Below are 17,365 nucleotides of genomic sequence, written 5' to 3'. Positions count from 1 at the left end.
TGCTCGGATCTTCATCTAAGTCACAACAATAGAAAAACACAGTCTGCTTAAAATAATAGTACACAAACATTATATGTTTTCATGTTTTTATTGAACATAACATGTTAACATTCACAGTGCAGAGTGGAAAAAAAAAAGTGAACCCTGAACCCCTAGCCTAAAGACTTCTCCATTGAGTCCAATGTTGCTGAAAGCTGTCCTGCCCTTTAAAAACACACACCAGTTTTGAGTTTACTGATTTCAAGAAGCTCTGCCTGATGTGAACCATGCCTCGCAGAAAAGAGCTCAACAAAATTGTTGACCTGCATGAAGCTGGAAAGGGTTACAAAATTATCTCCAAAAGCCTTGATGTTCATGTGTCCATGGTAAGACAGACTGTCTACAAATGGAGAAAGTTCAGCACTGTTGCTACTCTCCCTAGGCGTGGTCGTCCTGTAAAGATGAATGCAAGAGCACAGCGCAGATGAATACTTAATGAGGTAAAGAAGCATCCTAGAGTGTCAGCTAAAGACTTACAGAAATCTCTAGCACATGCTAAAACTTTTGTTGACACATCTACAATAAGGAAAACATTAAACAAGAATGGAGTACATGGGAGCACACCATGGAAGAAGACAATGCTATCCAAAAAAATTTTGCAGCACGTTTGAAGTTTGCAAAGAAGCACCTTGATGTTCCACAGCACTACTGGAAAAAACACACAACACAATGTGTGGAGAAAAAAAGGCACAGCACGCCAACATCAAAACCTCATCCCCACTGTAAAACATGGCAGAAGGAGCAGAGCGCAGACGAATACTTAATGAAAAAATTTGGATCTAGGATGCTTCTTTACCTTGAGGGGTGGCTGTGTCTCAATAGGTAGAGCAGTTGACTGCCAATCACAGGATTGGTGGTTCGATTCCCACGTCACATGCCAAAGTGTCCTTGGGCAAGATACTGAACCCCAAGTTGCCCCCGGTGAGTCAGGTCAGCTGCATAGCAGCTCTGCCATCGGTGTGCATGTGCGCATGTGTGAATGGGTGAATGAGATGCAGTGTAAAGCGCTTTGAGTACCAGTTGGGTAGAAAAGCGCTATATAAGTGCAGAACATTTACCATTTAGCATCATGGATTGGGGCTGCTTTGCTGCCTCAGGGCCTGGACGGATTGTCATTGATGGAAAAATGAATTCTAGAGTTTATCAAGGCATTTTGCAGGAAAACGTAAGACCATCTGTCGCCAACTGAAGCTCTGCAGAGGATGGGTGATGCAACAGGACAATGACCCAAAGCATACAAGTAATTCAACAAAAGAATGGCTTCAATAGAACAAAATACACCTTCTGGAGTAGCCCAGTCAGAGTCCTGACCTCAACCCAATTCAAATGCTGTGGCATAACCTTAAGAGAGTGATTCACACCTGACATCCCAAGAATATTGCTACACTGAAACAGTTTTGTGAAGATCCAAAATTACTCCTGATTGTTATGCAACTACAGGAAATGTTTGGTTGAGGTTATTGCTGCCAAAGGACGGTCAACCAGTTATTATGTCCAAAGGTTCACATAATTTTTCCACCTTGCACTGTGAATGTTTACATGTTATGTTCAATAAAAACATTAAAACTTCTTCTCTAAAACTTGTCTTTTAGGTGGGAGCAGAGAAAAGACCCTCACGGAAGAACATACTATGTAGACCACAACACCAGGACAACAACATGGGAAAGACCACAGCCACTACCACCGGGGTTAGTGCCTGTCATTTTACCAGTCCTATATGTGCACTGAGATTGATGGGGCCTATTTAAATAGGTTTGAACCATTTCTGCATCCCAACGAACTTTGTGTAGGTCGACACCAGTCGTATTGTAGTTTTCTTTAGACTTCTAGATGAAGTCATATTTAAGCAACAGAGGCTACATAATTAAGTGTCCCAATACATAAATAGAACCAAACCAACCAAGTGGTGTGGATATTTTCAGGACACACTGGGTATTTTATTCTACACATGCCAAGTCTACTAGATAAAGTTTATTTAGTGATTTGGTTTATTTCAGACATATTGTCCAATAAATGTCATCAAGCAGAAGCACCTTTTAGTTGAACGTACCCTTTTTCATGTGAGCAAATGTATTGGAACAGATAGACCCAAAATAGATTAAATGGTGAGGGTTGACTTTCTACAACTTTCTCCTATCTCCCGACTGCATCTCTGGAGCTCAGCCAAAGTGATCTTTGGGTTCTTCTTTACCTTGCTCACCAAGGCTCTTCTCCCCCCATAGCTTAGTTTGGCTGGATGGCCAGCTCTAGGAAGGGTTCTGGTCGTCCCAAATGTCTTCCATTTAAGGATTATGGAGGCCACTGTGCTCTTAGGAACCTTAAGTTTTCTTTTTTGTAACCTTGGCCAGATCTGTGCCTTGCCACAATTCTGTCTCTGAGCTCATCAGGCAGTTCCTTTGACCTCATGATTCTCATTTGCTCTGACATGCACTGTAAGCTTTAAGGTCTTATATAGACAGGTGTGTGGCTTTGCTTATCAAGTTCAATCAGTATAATTAAACACAGCTGGACTCAAATCAAGGTTTTGAACCATCTCAAGGATGATCAGAAGAAATGGACAGCACCTGAGTTAAATATGAGTGTCACAGCAAAGGGTCTTAATACTTATTACCATGTGATATTTCAGTTTTTCTTTTTTTAAAAATCTGCAAAAATGTCAACAATTTTGTGTTTTTCTGTAAATACGGGGTGCTGTGTGTACATTAATGAGGAAAAAAAATTAATACATATATATATATATATATATATATATATATATATATATATATATATATATATAAAACGCAGGATAGCCGATGTTGAGGATAGCAACAAATACCTTGGAATCCCACAGGCAAATGGTAACCACGAGGGCGCTGCAAGGAAAACGGCAACCACTAAATACCTACAAAGGGTAAGGCAAGTCCTGAGAAGTCAGCTGAATGGGAAGAACAAAGTCTTGGCAATCAACACCTACGCCCTCAATTGAGTACAAGATCAATAGAGGCCAGGATCTACCATACCAGGCAGGACCCCAGGTGCAGGCTGTGCAAAGATGCCCCTGAAACAATCCAGCACATAACAGCGGGATGCAAGATGCTAGCAGGCAGGGCATACATCGAACGCCATAACCAAGTAGCTAGCATAGTGTACAGGAATCTGTGTCCGAGTACAGACTGGAAGTCCCAAAGTCAAAATGGGACACACCTCCAAAGGTGGTTGAGAATGACAGAGCTAAGATCCTGTGGGACTTCAGATACAGACTGACAAACTGGTAATGGCCACCAACCCGACATATGTAGTAGTGGTGGACAAACAGGAGAGCAAGGCTGTAGTGATAGATGTCGCAATCCCAATTGAGAGCAACATCAGGAAGAAGGACCATGAGAAAGATCAAGAAGCACCAAGGGCTGAAAGAAGAGATAGAAAAGATGTGGAAGGTGAAGGCACAAGTGGTACCCGAACACTGGGGGCTGTAACTCCCAAACTGGGAGAGGGACTCCAGCAGATCCTAGAAACAACATCTGAGATCCCTGTCCAGAAGAGTGCAGTCCTAGGAACAGCTAAGATACTGCGCAGGACCCTCAAGCTCCGAGTTTGTAGGAATAAGATCACTCCACGGAAGGGGCGAGGGGGATTTTTAATTATTTATTTTTAAACGTTCACTCTCCTGGTTATCGTGTCATATCGTATGTGTGGTTCACTGTTTATCTTCTGTCTCCTTCACTTTTCCAGTTGGGAGCGCAGAGTGGACGACCGGGGACGGATCTATTATGTGGACCACAACACCCGAACCACTACGTGGCAACGTCCCACTATGGAGTCAGTTCGCAACTTTGAGCAGTGGCAGAGCCAACGCAGCCAGCTGCAGGGAGCTATGCACCAGTTTAACCAGAGATACCTCTACTCTGTAAGACAGTCCTCCATGCCCACTGTTTTCCCCTCAACTGTTTCTCATCCCCTTAACCCCCTTTTTGAGTGTATTATTGTCCTGAGTAATATAGACTATTTATGTTCACCTGCATGTATGTGTCAGTCGTCACCACTCCCACCAGCATTGTTTCACTAAGCTGCAATGTCCCAATATTTGTTCCTGTAAAATAATGCCAATAATTTGACCCTTCTACAACACTTTAACATTTTTTCCATGACCACAGGATGTATTTTTCAACATGGTTGTTTAAGAAATGAGAAGCTACCCACTGCTTCAGTAAGGGATAAATAATAAATAGTAATGATAGATAAAAAATAATCATCCATGCAGTAATTATCCAATGAGAGGCTCTTACCTGTTTGCTTTATTAAATCCAGGTGGTGACTTTTTTTTTTTTTTTTATTTTGCTTTGAAAATATTTAAGACATGATTCAGACTTAAACAAAGTTAATGTATTATGACAATAAAGAAACATAGACATTGTCAAGGACACACACCTATTGATTAGGGAGAGGTAACTGGATAACATTAGGGTTGGAGTTGTGGTTAAGCATAATAAAACAGTTCTTGCAAAAGAAAAAAAAACTGACAACAGTGTGAAGAACCGAGCACCTTCTTTAGGTGCCTTCATTCAAAACCAACGCCAGTAGCTGGTCTTCTTGACATTACTCAAAGTTAAGAAACCTTGTCCCCTCAGGTCTTACATACACGTTGCCTTTGACACAACCTATCAAATCATCTTAAAAGTGGGGCAACAAGTCATTATGGTACTTGTGAATTTATTGATTATCCTTGAATGACTAGTGTAAAAGGGGCTACAGAAAGCAGGTAAACAGAGATGCAGTCAGCTTAATTTTGTCATTGCTACGAAGTATCTTCAATGTAATGTCAACATTTGATGCATCTTCACTGCATAGACAGCTGGATTGAGTGAAATAAGAGGGTTGAGGCATGCAAGATGGATAGCTAGAAATACAGTTTGAATGCCTTCTCTGTAGCTATATTGTTATTATATTTAGGTGGTTGACTTAATGTGTAAAGTCCCAGTTCCACAACATTTCTCAAAAGCAGTGCTGCCTCAGCTTTATGGCAGAACCTTACATGAGCCCAATAAGCATATATGTTGTACCATGTTCATTACAAAGAGATGCACAGGAACTTTCTAAAAACTTTAGTCTGCAAGATTAGTTAGTTTGTTTAAAAGGTATTTTCTTTTATTGTACTGTAGTTTCTTATGCACTAATTTCATTCACTGTACATATAAAATGCTTTAAGTCAGTCACTCCTGCCAAGGCAGTTAAATAGTTGTCACTCTCACATATGAGACAAATGCTAACTATTGCTTGATTTATTTTTATCTCCAAGTAAATCGAGAGCTTTTTTCCTGGTCAAAGATAAATGTTGCTATTCCGCTAAAATGATTGATCTTACACTCTGTGAACCCTAAGCATTATGGAGTCACCTGATCACAGAGCTTATGCTTTCATCAGCTCATCACCTTTCAATTTGTGCCATTCCATAGCACCCAGAACACAGCTCCTAGAACTAGAGAAAACAGAGACAACTCTTGTGGGTCTTACTGAAACCACTGTTTAAAATCTTCAAAATTCTTTGAAGATAAATAATAGTTACCGTATTTTCTGTGCTATAAGGTGCTCCAGAGTATAAGGCGCACTGTCATTGAATAGTCTATTTTCTAACTTTTTTCACAAATAAAGCACACCGGACTAAAAGGCGCATTAAGCGAAACAAACTCCCAAACTTGTTTAGTTGTAACGCGTAAAAAAAACAAAACACAACTGCTTTTAAGATAAGATAAGATAGACTTTATTCATCCCACGATTGGGAAAATTATTTTGTCTACAGGAGCAAGATGATATTAAATAGGACAACAGTATAGAAAAGCAGTATAGAGTGGACAGCATCAATATTAACTACACAAGAAAAAATCAAATAAATTACAAGACAAATTAATTAATTAATTACACACCAAACAACGATAATATATCCAGTTAACACCAGTATAAAAACAAACACCAACAACAAATGAAATACACTGTGTAGGTACATAGTGTGTCACTGTAGTACTGTGTTGTATAGTCTGAAAGCTGTGGGGAGAAATGACCTGCAGTAGCGCTCCTTCTTGCACTGTGGGTATAACAGTCTCGTGCTGAAGGAGCTGGTCAGAGCCTCTACAGTTTGGTGCAGGGGGTGGGAGGGGTTATCCATGATGGATGTTAGTTTAGCCAACATCCTCCTGTCTGCCAACTCCTCCCAGGACAGAGCCGGCTTTCTTAACCAGTTAGTGAAGTCTCTTCCTGTCTCTGCTTTTACTGCCCCCTGCCCAGCACACAACTCCATAAAGGACTACTGAGGCCACCACAGTGTCATAAAAAGTCCTTAGCAGCTGTCTGCACACACCAAAAGACCTCAGTCTCCTCAGCAGGTGAAGGCGACTCTGGCCCTTCTTGTACAGAGCGTCTGTGTTGCTAGACCAGTCCAGTTTATTGTTAAGGTGAACACCCAGGTATTTAAATGTGTCCACAGTCTCAATGTCTGAGCCCTGGATGTTCACCGGTGAGTGTGGTGGAGGGAACCTCCTGAAGTCAAGAACCAGCTCCTTTGTTTTGCTGGTGTTTAGGATCAGGTGGTTATTTTCACACCAGCCCACAAAGTCAGAGATGCCCCCCTGTGCTCCTGCTCGTCCCCCCCGGATACACAGCCAACAACGTGCGCCCTATAGCGCGGAAAATATGGAACTGGTGACCTGTGATGTCAGTGATTACTTTGACTATTCTCAGATATTGTATGTGATGTTTGGCGTTCGAAATGGCTCTATTGTCCTTTTAAATACATTACAGGGATCTGATTTTCACATACCTAGCTCTTTAATAACAAGCCGAAAATATAAAAAAACAAATCACTTTTTTCCAATATCTGCAAGTTTAAAATACACAAATAAATTTCTCTCTATTATAATATGATATGCTAACATTAATATTAGTAGTTGGTTTGATACAGTTGATCTCCCTGCTAATACAGACATGACAGAATGAGATCTCATAGGGTAATGGATTGAGATTGTGATTTATGCGTCTTAGAACTTATTGTCATACCTAAATCATGTCTATGAATAGTGACACAAGTGATAAGTGACAGTTTAGCGTAGTTAAGTGACATAGACAGCAGTTACTGCTTTAACGGTGATGTGATATCATATTATAATTTTCATGTTCCTGCAGTGTTTTAAATAATGTACCCTGAAACTTTGGTCTTTTGTCTAATGAAACTCTGTTCGGGTGCATTGGTTTTACCTACTCAATCACTCAATATCCAGTTTTGCATCCAGCTGTAGCTATATGCACGCCCCAGCCTCTGCCCTAATCTACTTATCTTTGTGAGGTTTTCTTTTTGAAGTCTTTAATCTAAACAGTGATGTCATCTTCTCTGATGATTAGCTTACAACATAAGTAAAAGTCAGACAGTTGAAAAACACTGAGCAGTAACAAGCCAGTGAAACCCTCCCAGCAACATATAATACAGCTATTTTTATGGAGTTAGTTTTTCTTTGGAATAATTTAACAAATATAATAAACTTTTGTCTTTCCTGCATTTTTTTCTAAATGGACATGACTGTGTGCATCCCGCATTTCCAGGCATCCATGATGTCGGCTGAGAACGATCCTCTTGGCCCACTACCTCCTGGCTGGGGTAAGTTCATATTCTTTCTGAATCATAAATATCTCTGTATACTTTTACCTATTTAGAGGCCAAAAAAATGGGTTATAACAAAAATGCTTTTAAAGTTGTGTCAATACATCATTTTGAATGTATCCGTTTTGTTACCACTATCTTCATTCACTTCTCATTTAATTTTGTTTCTGTGCTTTCTTTAATTGTTCACTATGCTCATAGATGGCATCTTGTTGAATAAGTATGTTTATAGCACAAGTCAGCACTAGTGATAATGTGACTTTTGTTGCCATGTAATGTTGCTCAGTGTCCATTCTGTCTGTTGTTTTTGTCAACTTCAGAGAGACGTGTGGACTCCAATGACCGAGTGTACTTTGTCAACCATAACACCAAGACAACACAGTGGGAAGACCCCCGAACTCAAGGGTGAGCTCAGTGCAAGAAACAAAATGCTAACTTTATTTAATCGAATTAAACTACTGTACTGTGCTTTTGAGTCTCCAGTCTGTCTAGAGCAAGGTCAGAAATCGTTAATTTATAAAATACAGCTAAGCAGCAGTCTTGAAAAATACAGGTTTCTAACTTTTCTCTAAGTTTCTAGAAGGCTTTGCTCTCTTTAATTAGTCCTCCTGCTTATACTGGTCTTGGATAGATTATTTCCAAAAGTCTTTCCGATGAAAGTAATGGGGGATCAAATCCACACTCCACTTATTTAGTTTTCCACAACACATAGCATTTTGTATTTAGGCCAAAAAGTTCAATTTTGGTCTCATCTGACCCAATAATACCCTAACCCTGCTTTAAACTCCTCCACAACTTTGTCTATGACCTGTCTGGTGTGTTCTGTGGATTTCATGGTGCTGTCTGTTCACTAATGTTCTCTAACAAATCTCTGAGGGCTTCACAGCTGTATTTATACTGACATTAAATTATACACTGGTGGGTTCTATTTTCTATTTACTATAATTGGTGAGTTTTAAAGGCAATTGGTTCCACAGAATTTTAATGAATGAAACCATTTATCATTTTCCTTCCATTTCACAATTATGTACTACTTTGTGTTAGTCTATCACATAAATTCCCAATAAAATACATTTATGTTTGTGGTTGTAATGTGACACAGTGTGGAAAAATTCAAAGGGTATCAATACTTTTGCAAGGCACTGCGATATTTACATGAATGTGTGGTAGAGGGGAGGCATAGCCTGCATTCAGGTTCCAGTAAAAACATGAGGTAGGGTAATATTAAATTAACAAGAGACCATTGCAAACATTGTGTACAAATGCAGATAAGTAGTTTTTTCTATCATTCTCTATATTGAAAGAATGTGTCATTTTCTGGCACGAGTTACAGCAGGTTAAGATCTACAGGGACAGAATAACCTATTTATTGGACCTTTTTTTCATGTTTCACATTTATCAGCTCATGTATCTATTTGGTCTGTTTTGTGCAGGCTACAGAATGAGGATCCTCTGCCTGAAGGTTGGGAGATTCGGTACACAAGAGAAGGGGTTCGTTACTTTGTGGATCACAACACTCGAACCACCACTTTCAGTGACCCCCGTACTGGAAAGTCCTCTGTGTAAGAATGTGTAGTTTACTTGTTCATGCTTTCTACCTGAATCCAGCCTGAGGAGCAGCAGGGGTTTGTGCATAGTGTAATAGAACAACACAGCTAGGACAGCTAGAGGGAGTCATTTTGTTCTTTAATTTACCCAAATAAGGTACACACGTTTACTGTATGTTGATTCAGAGCTTGTACCCCTTTTTTTCCTTTTCCTTTGCATCAGTCAGCTTACACCAGCTGAATTTTCACCCACATATTTTTGTTTTTTCAGCACCAAAGGCCCTCAGATTGCTTATGAGCGCAGCTTCCGATGGAAGCTCGCTCATTTCCGCTACTTGTGCCAGGTAGGTGTTTTCTTTACTTTTTTGCTCTGTCACGCATTTTTTTCATGTTATCTTCATTTTATTTCTGCATTAACATTTTGTTTGCCTTTCCTCAGTCTAATGCTCTCCCCAGCCATGTCAAGATCACTGTCTCCAGACAGACATTGTTTGAAGACTCTTTCCAGCAAGTAAGTTCTAATTTAAACTGATGTTATGCAACAGTGATACATCACAGCATAGTTTGAAGTGACCACATTATGCCCTTTTAGAACTCAAAAACAGGTCCTCAAAGTGCCCAAAATGTGCCTGTACACTGTCATGCTGAAAAACGTGCAGAGTATGGTGAGCGGCCAGTTTAAAAATTTATGCGAACATACCCTCTCCAAAGTGACCACAAGCTAATGTTAGCCACATCAGCCAATTAACATTACTGTGCAGCTTACATGGTTACATTCAACAAGCTAACCCAGTAAACAAACAAGACAAAATACTGAATGTTGGTAACACGTATGGCTTCATGCGATGTCTCTATGACATCTTGAATGTGCAGTTGGCCTGAAAATTTCCCCTGCTCTGGAGGGGTTAGGGTAAGGGTTAGTTAGCCACGTTAGCTGTTTAGCATTGCTGTGCAGCTAATGTGACTACATACAACAAGCTAACCCAGTGAGCTAATAAGACAAAACACACAGTGCTGGTAACACTTACGGCTTGAAACTTTGGATGAGGTTTAGGTCACAGACAGAATCAGTCCATCTGTGAGCTTTAGTCCTGAAATTAATCCAGCATCCATGAACTGGTTGAAACGCATACATACTTGGCCTTTATGTCAAAAACAAATAAATCCACAGTTCAGATCCTGAGAGGCTGGAGGAAGAAGACCAACCTCTCAGTTTGTCCACAAGGTGACCTTTGTCCGTGCTTTGCGTTCTGCTGCCGCTGTATTGCTGTTTTCAGAGTGAGTCTGCTGCAACCAGGAAAAACCATATTGTACTGCTAGTGTTTGGCCTAGGTGTTTGGACTGAGCCTGAGCAGAGATTAGGTCCCTGAGACTGGACAATAAGTCATTTCGAGCGCAAAATTGGAATGGACCACTCAGGGACTGGTTTCTACAAAACCAGAAAATGTGAAAAATGGACAGAGTGCACTTCTCACGTGTGTCCACATGCACTATAGAGTCTCACAAATATAACAAAATGACCAAAAAGTGGTATATGCATAAGGTTTTTTTAGCAGTAGTAGTAGTTTTCTAGATTGACTACTGTATATCAAAACATTTTTATGTCTGCAGTACTGATGTTACTCGTGGGGTGGCTGTGGCTCAATAGGTAGAGCAGTTTTCTGCCAATCATGTCACATGCCTAAAGTGTCCTTGGGCAAGAAACTGAACCCCAAGTTGCCCCCGGTAGGTCAGGTCAGCTCTGCCATCGTGTGTGTGTGTGTGTGTGTGTGTGTGTGTGTGTGTGTGTGTGTGTGTGTGTGTGTGTGTGTGTGTGTGTGTGTGTGTGTGTGTGTGTGTGTGTGTGTGTGTGTGTGTGTCCGAATGGGTAAATTAGGTAGAAAAGCGCTATATAAGTGCAGACCATTTACCATTTACTCAGCTGCCCTTTTGTGTGTGTTTTGTCCTTTAGATTATGGCCCTGAAGCCTTATGACTTGAGGAGGAGACTCTATGTCATCTTCAGAGGCGAGGAGGGTCTTGACTATGGTGGCTTAGCTCGGTAATACAGACATTGATTACATCTTTATTACTTTTGTTGAAGTGAGTTTTTTCAACATAAGCATCAATGTTTCTTTTGTATCTTTTGTCTCCACCTCTGCCCCTTCTCTAATGTCTTTTTTTCATCTTTTAAAACATGCCACACGCACCTATACGTTTCTTTATGTTCCTCCTCATACCTTGTCTTTTGACCCAATCTCACTGTCCAGAGAGTGGTTCTTCCTGTTGTCCCATGAAGTGCTGAACCCCATGTACTGTCTGTTCGAGTACGCTGGCAAGAGCAACTACTGTCTGCAGATCAACCCGGCATCTGCAATCAACCCAGACCACCTCTCCTACTTCTGTTTCATAGGCCGCTTCATTGCAATGGCAAGTTCACATGGCACCCACACCTATGCAAACAAAGTGATGACATTTCTGTGACATATGTTGGAATAAATAGCCATTTAATATAAAATGTTAAGGTTTTCACAACTCACAAATTGCTTGTGTTCATATCTTCAGATTGGCCAGTACAGTAAAAGAAAAATAAATTTAAATTTTATTTCACAGGCACTTTTCCATGGCAAGTTCATTGACACAGGATTCTCTCTGCCTTTCTACAAACGCATGCTGAACAAGAAGCTAATCCTCAAAGACCTTGAGTCCATCGACCCAGAGTTCTACAACTCACTTATATGGATCAGGTAATTATTGCCCTCCGTTTAGGAAGAGGATTTGGACCCAACACACCTGTGGAAAATCTACTTGAATCAGATGTGAAAAAAAAAACATGGCTATCTATCTGTTCATTTGGTCAGTTCATAAGGATGTATGGTGAAAACGAGCACCAAAATAGTATTTATACTGTAAGCTAAGATTAATAACTTTTGACTAACATTGTTCTCTTGAATTTGACACCTGTCGCTCATGGTCAGCTTTAAATGATGAATCTTGTTGGCAACATTAAATCTCAGCAGGGTACATTAAGCTCCAATCAGCTCTGAGTGGCTTATTCTATTCTCAGAAATATGTGCACTTTATTTTACATGGTAGTTGTTACATACAGTACCTTTATTTAGAACTGGCACCATGTAAGCATGGATTCAATAGGATCCAGTCATTTAACAACGAGTTATTGTTGCTTTGACAACAATATACTTCCACAGATGGATACTTAAATAGATTATGTAGAGGGATTCCCTGTTCTGATAAGACATTTACATATATAGAAGATTTTGTATGTTTGTGTGACTTGAATAGAGAGCCAATGGAAGCTAAGACTGGGGTAATGTGGATAAACACCTCACTCAACACACACTAAAGATGCAATCCAGGAACGTGTAAACATTGACTGAGAACATGCTGGGTCCCCAGCACGCACACATCACTCACATTAAGAATTCTTTTTCCACCATTATTTTTGCTCTCTGACTCTCATGGCTCCCCAGGGACAATAACATTGAAGAGTGTGGTCTAGAGATGTACTTCTCAGTGGATATGGAGATCCTGGGAAAAATCTCTTCTCATGACCTCAAACCTGATGGCGCTAATGTCCTAGTCACTGAGGAGAACAAGGAAGAGTATATCAGGTTCTGTATAATCACTGCTCTGTCATACAAGCCACAGTATTTCCTCTCTGAATATTGTGGAGTAAATGTCTTTTTGGAACTGATGTTTGCTCTTGCTTGCAGTCTAATGGCAGAGTGGCGGTTCTCCCGCGGGGTCGAGGGTCAGACCAAAGCTTTCCTGGATGGCTTCAACGAGGTGGTTCCACTTCAGTGGCTCCAGTACTTTGATGAAAAGGAGCTGGAGGTGAGCAGGGCTGGAAGTGCAGAAATAAGTTGTAGTGGACCTGGTTTGTGCTTCAGGTTAGAAGTTAGAGCAAGGCTTGGGGTTGGTCATTTAGTTGCTGGTTATGGTTAAGGTTAATGGAAGTGTCACCAAAGTTACAGAGAGACATGACTTGTGTGTGTTTTAAATCAGGTGATGCTGTGTGGTATGCAGGAGGTAGACCTGCAGGACTGGCAGAGGAACACAGTGTACCGTCACTACACTAGGAACAGCAAACAAATTATCTGGTTCTGGCAGGTACGGTCATGCAAACACAAACAATACACCATGTTTATTCTATTGCAACTCATGAACCTGATGTGTTTATAATAAAGCGGTGCGACCACAAGCTGGCCGATATAAATGACTTGACTGACACCGAATGGCGACGCTTACAAATGTTGTTTTGAGTGGTTTCTCTAGTCGGTAGTGTGTTGTCACAGAGTAGTGTGAGCATCTTGTCCCTTCTTCCCCTTCAGCTGGTGAAAGAAGTGGACAACGAAGTGCGACTGCGGCTCATGCAGTTTGTCACTGGGACCTGCAGGCTTCCTCTGGGTGGCTTTGCGGAGCTCATGGGTCAGTCTTGGTTCACACAAAGAGTAATACAACATGTAAATGTGTTACAACTGTGTAAGTTTTCAGTCTTCTCACCCCTCATCCTCTTGTGTGTCACAGGAAGTAATGGGCCCCAGAAATTCTGCATTGAGAAGGTGGGGAAGGACACGTGGCTTCCTCGGAGCCACACATGGTGAGTTAATATTTAATTATGATTTTAATGGTGATGAAGACAAAACTACTAACTACTAACCTTATAGTGACTAAGTCACTGTCACAATAACTACATTATCAACTGGTCAGATATATGGACATGATTAAATCATTTTTAGTGACCTCAATACTGCCAGTTGTGTTTATATGTGTGTTTATTTACATGAGAAAGAATATCATCTACATTTTGGCCAGACCCTTGTGTTTTGTCTCTTTGTTGTCATGAGTGAAAGCGTCAAGACATGCACAAGATCGCCTGTTTTGAAAGCTGCCCATCATTAAAATATATGATATAATATTGTTTATTACTATTATTTTTGGAACAATACAGTATATACTCCAGCAAAACATATTGTGGCAGGCCTAATAGTGACATAACATTAGTCTTAACATACCAGTTATAAACTGTTACTGCTCAGCAAGTTAGCAACTTTTCTACACGATTTCTGCAAATATATTTGTGAAAGTACTGTATACCATTGTTGCAAATGCTCCCTTGCTCCTGTCACTTTTGTGATTGCTGGTCTTATAGATAGAAAGTGCAGCACACATTATCACAGTGAGAATGGTTGTTTGTTTTATTAGATAATAGTATCTGTTGATAGTTCTGTAGCAAAAATGAATTGTGTTCTGGGGGGCTTCAGAAACAATATGTTTAAGCACCTATGATGTTCTCTACATGCTGATCTTTGGTCCTCTGTGTTTGTCTTCTCAGTTTTAACCGTTTGGACTTGCCTCCTTACAAGAGCTATGAACAGCTGAAAGAGAAGCTGCTCTTTGCCATTGAGGAAACCGAAGGATTTGGACAAGAATAGAGGCGGGGGGGCTTCTTGTATTTTCTCTCCCTCCCTGCCTGTCGCTGTTTATTCAGCCAAGTTAAACAAACTAAAAAAAAAGTTGCACAAGATAACCACCAATGTATATAAGCTATTTTGTCATTTTAAACCAAATCTTAATTTGTAGCATCATTTTTTGCCGCAGTCTTGTTCCCCAGCCCTTACATGTTATACAGTGGCCCGTCATGAAATATGCAAGCATTTCAGCATTTGTACTTCTCTGTTTAAAAACAGCAGTCATTGACATTTTTAAAAAAATTCCTCTCCTCTGCTGACTGGCTTTTTAAAAGCCAGCCTAGAAGTGTTTTTGAGAGGATTTTATAGTTGAAGCGCAATCTTCTTTTAAAGCTCTAGTTCTATAGAGTTTTTAAAAGGCAAAAGTAGTGGGATCTGGTGCCTGATTTTTCTTTGTTGGACTCATAGTAATTGTTTCAATTTTTGCAAGCTTGCATGGCTGCCTCTGAAGAAGAGCAGACTGCTGTGACCGCCCTCTAACACACAAAGACATTTAGCACGGATCTGTGTCCTAAATGAGCTTCGTTTTTTCAGTATCGTCATAAAAAAGACACAGTGTTTGGCACAGACTGATCTGAAGCAGGTGAAGCAGAGAATAACTCAATCATGCAGTTTTTTTTCCCCCCATTGATGAGACTGTGGATACCAGGTTAGAGAAAGAAGAATCGTATGATAAAGCTGGGAGGTCGTGAAGAAGAAGGATGATGATAACAAAAGGAAAGACGGAGACTCAAGGATAAAATTCTAACTTGAATTGAAAGAGTGTGTGAGAGAGTGTGTGTGTATGTGTGTGCACGTAGTCTTGATGTTAATGCCACAGACACTGGACGTGCTTTAGTAAGAAAGTAAGACGCTCCCTTGATTTAAACATTCAAAGATGAAATCCGACCGAGTGGCTCTGTGGTTTGTGTGTGTGTGCTTGTCTGACCTCCTTGATTTGATGTCAGATTATGATTGTAAAGTGTCCCCTCAAGCCTCACAGAGATCTTAACAATGTTTGAAGATGGCATGTGACAAATGAAACAATTAAAGTTTTGGCCAGGTTGTGTTGTTGGAGTCTAAAGAACATGTCCTTGATGCATTCACATGAATGTTCTCCTCTTGCAGTGCTAGGAGCTGTTCTCAGCTTCTCACTTATTGCCAGCTGTTGACTGGCCCCAACTAAAACTAGTGCTGCAAATACAATTCCCTAGAATATTTTTAACATTTGTCATCATCATGTTGATAAATCTCCTTGAATGTTCCACATGCAATGTTTAATTTTGGTAAATGGTAAAGTAGATTGAAACATCAGGTCTTGAGGGACTTGAAAGCAACATATGCACATATCACATGCAGGCAGCACAGAGTTAAAACAGGCCAGTAATAATGACTGAGTTAAACACATTTTTGAGGAGCTTTTACTAACTTGGTTGTTCAGGATCTACAGTGTAATCATTCAGATTAATACACATTTTGTGGAACAGTGATGGTGTGACCACAGTTCAGCAACACAAGGACGAGCATCAGGCTGTAATGCTGAGCCCCCTTCGCCTGAGATCACGTTAAATGAACACAGCTCATGTTCAGTCTTTTTCTCAGGTTTTGAGATGATGTAGCTAAGTAAACTAACTTAAGTTTGTTTGTGTGAGTGTGTGTGAGACAAACTGAGAGAATCAGTAAAGTAGAGAATATTTACAGAAAAGCTAACAGGTTTAATCCATGTAGAAGTAGAAAAGATAAGACTCCATCATGGAGACAGACAGTGAGTCCTCTGGAGACCGACAAAGCAACAGGTCTGGCACCACTGTGCTATGTGCTGCGTCTTATTACCCCCAGTTTGTCCCCATTGTTCCTCCCTGAGTTTCTCTTCAGCTGCTTCAGGGCCACATGCCTTTTTTGTTTCTTTTTCCAACTTGTCATGGCTGACTGTGGTTTCTAGATGACAACTCTGGTGCTTATTTTTTTCGAATGAGTGGGGCAGTTCTCCTCGTTTTCCAGCATTTTTGTTTTCAGACCTCCTTTAGACTTGGTCTTCTTTGGTTTTTTTCTTTCCTAGTGGGAGCTTGTGAACAGTCGGGTTATCAGTGATGTATTTCCCTGTGGATGAGCATTAAGGATAGGGTGACAATATGAAGAGGAACCTTTACTGTAGCAAAAGGAGCGTTTAAGTCACAACTGCAGAACTTTGTGCTTCCTTTTGATCAGAAATGTGTAATCAAAAACATCAACAGTGTATGTGAATTTTCACTGTATAAAGATAATGAAAATAATAAAGTACTTCAATGTAATGAACTACACAGAGCTGACGCTCCATTGATGGAAATCTGTGATGCCTTGGTTCTTATCAGATATAGCTGGAGCTTTTTCGGTCGCCTTTATCGCATTGTGTCCAGTCACTGCTGATTGTTGATGCTGCAGAGTACTCCAGTCTGTAGAACCTGTGCACACTGCGCTCCAGGCCATCTGAAATGCACTCCAACTGTAACATATCGCGTGTAGATGCACTCTAAACGCCATCTACACTGTACAGAATGCCCCTTTAGCGGAGACCATGTGTATAGAAGATTCATTTTTATCTGCTTTCACTCATTTTAACTGAAGAGATGGCTTTATGAGATAAAAAATAAAGATGTGAATAAACCCCTTCTGTGGCCTCGTTTCTTTTATGTTGTGCTCAGGAGTCACTAAACCCACCTGTGA

At 40.4% G+C, this 17,365-nt stretch overlaps 1 protein-coding gene across 4 annotated transcripts in view; it reads left to right on the top strand.

The window, feature by feature from the left end:
• LOC113164381 (NEDD4-like E3 ubiquitin-protein ligase WWP1) overlaps positions 1-17,306 on the top strand; it is a 40,249-nt gene extending 22,943 nt beyond the window's left edge. For 3 of the 4 annotated variants that reach the window (XM_026363662.1, XM_026363664.1, XM_026363665.1), the window contains exons 10-24: positions 1,632-1,727; positions 3,754-3,928; positions 7,609-7,663; positions 7,987-8,071; positions 9,100-9,228; positions 9,485-9,557; positions 9,653-9,724; positions 11,165-11,253; positions 11,462-11,621; positions 11,805-11,938; positions 12,683-13,046; positions 13,218-13,322; positions 13,544-13,640; positions 13,740-13,812; positions 14,548-17,306. In XM_026363662.1, coding sequence (XP_026219447.1) covers positions 1,632-1,727; positions 3,754-3,928; positions 7,609-7,663; positions 7,987-8,071; positions 9,100-9,228; positions 9,485-9,557; positions 9,653-9,724; positions 11,165-11,253; positions 11,462-11,621; positions 11,805-11,938; positions 12,683-13,046; positions 13,218-13,322; positions 13,544-13,640; positions 13,740-13,812; positions 14,548-14,647 — 1,807 coding nt within the window. In that variant the 3' untranslated portion in view covers positions 14,648-17,306. The remainder of the gene's footprint in view (positions 1-1,631; positions 1,728-3,753; positions 3,929-7,608; positions 7,664-7,986; positions 8,072-9,099; positions 9,229-9,484; positions 9,558-9,652; positions 9,725-11,164; positions 11,254-11,461; positions 11,622-11,804; positions 11,939-12,682; positions 13,047-13,217; positions 13,323-13,543; positions 13,641-13,739; positions 13,813-14,547) is intronic. The other variant, XM_026363666.1, reaches the window with a different exon arrangement.
• Positions 17,307-17,365: the final 59 nt, after the last annotated feature.

Source organism: Anabas testudineus, chromosome 2 (assembly GCF_900324465.2).
Source record: "Anabas testudineus chromosome 2, fAnaTes1.2, whole genome shotgun sequence".
In the NCBI taxonomy this organism is placed as follows: domain Eukaryota; kingdom Metazoa; phylum Chordata; class Actinopteri; order Anabantiformes; family Anabantidae; genus Anabas; species Anabas testudineus.
The sequence above is the reverse complement of the archived record's forward strand: the minus strand, read 5'-3'. Positions and strand labels throughout refer to the sequence as shown.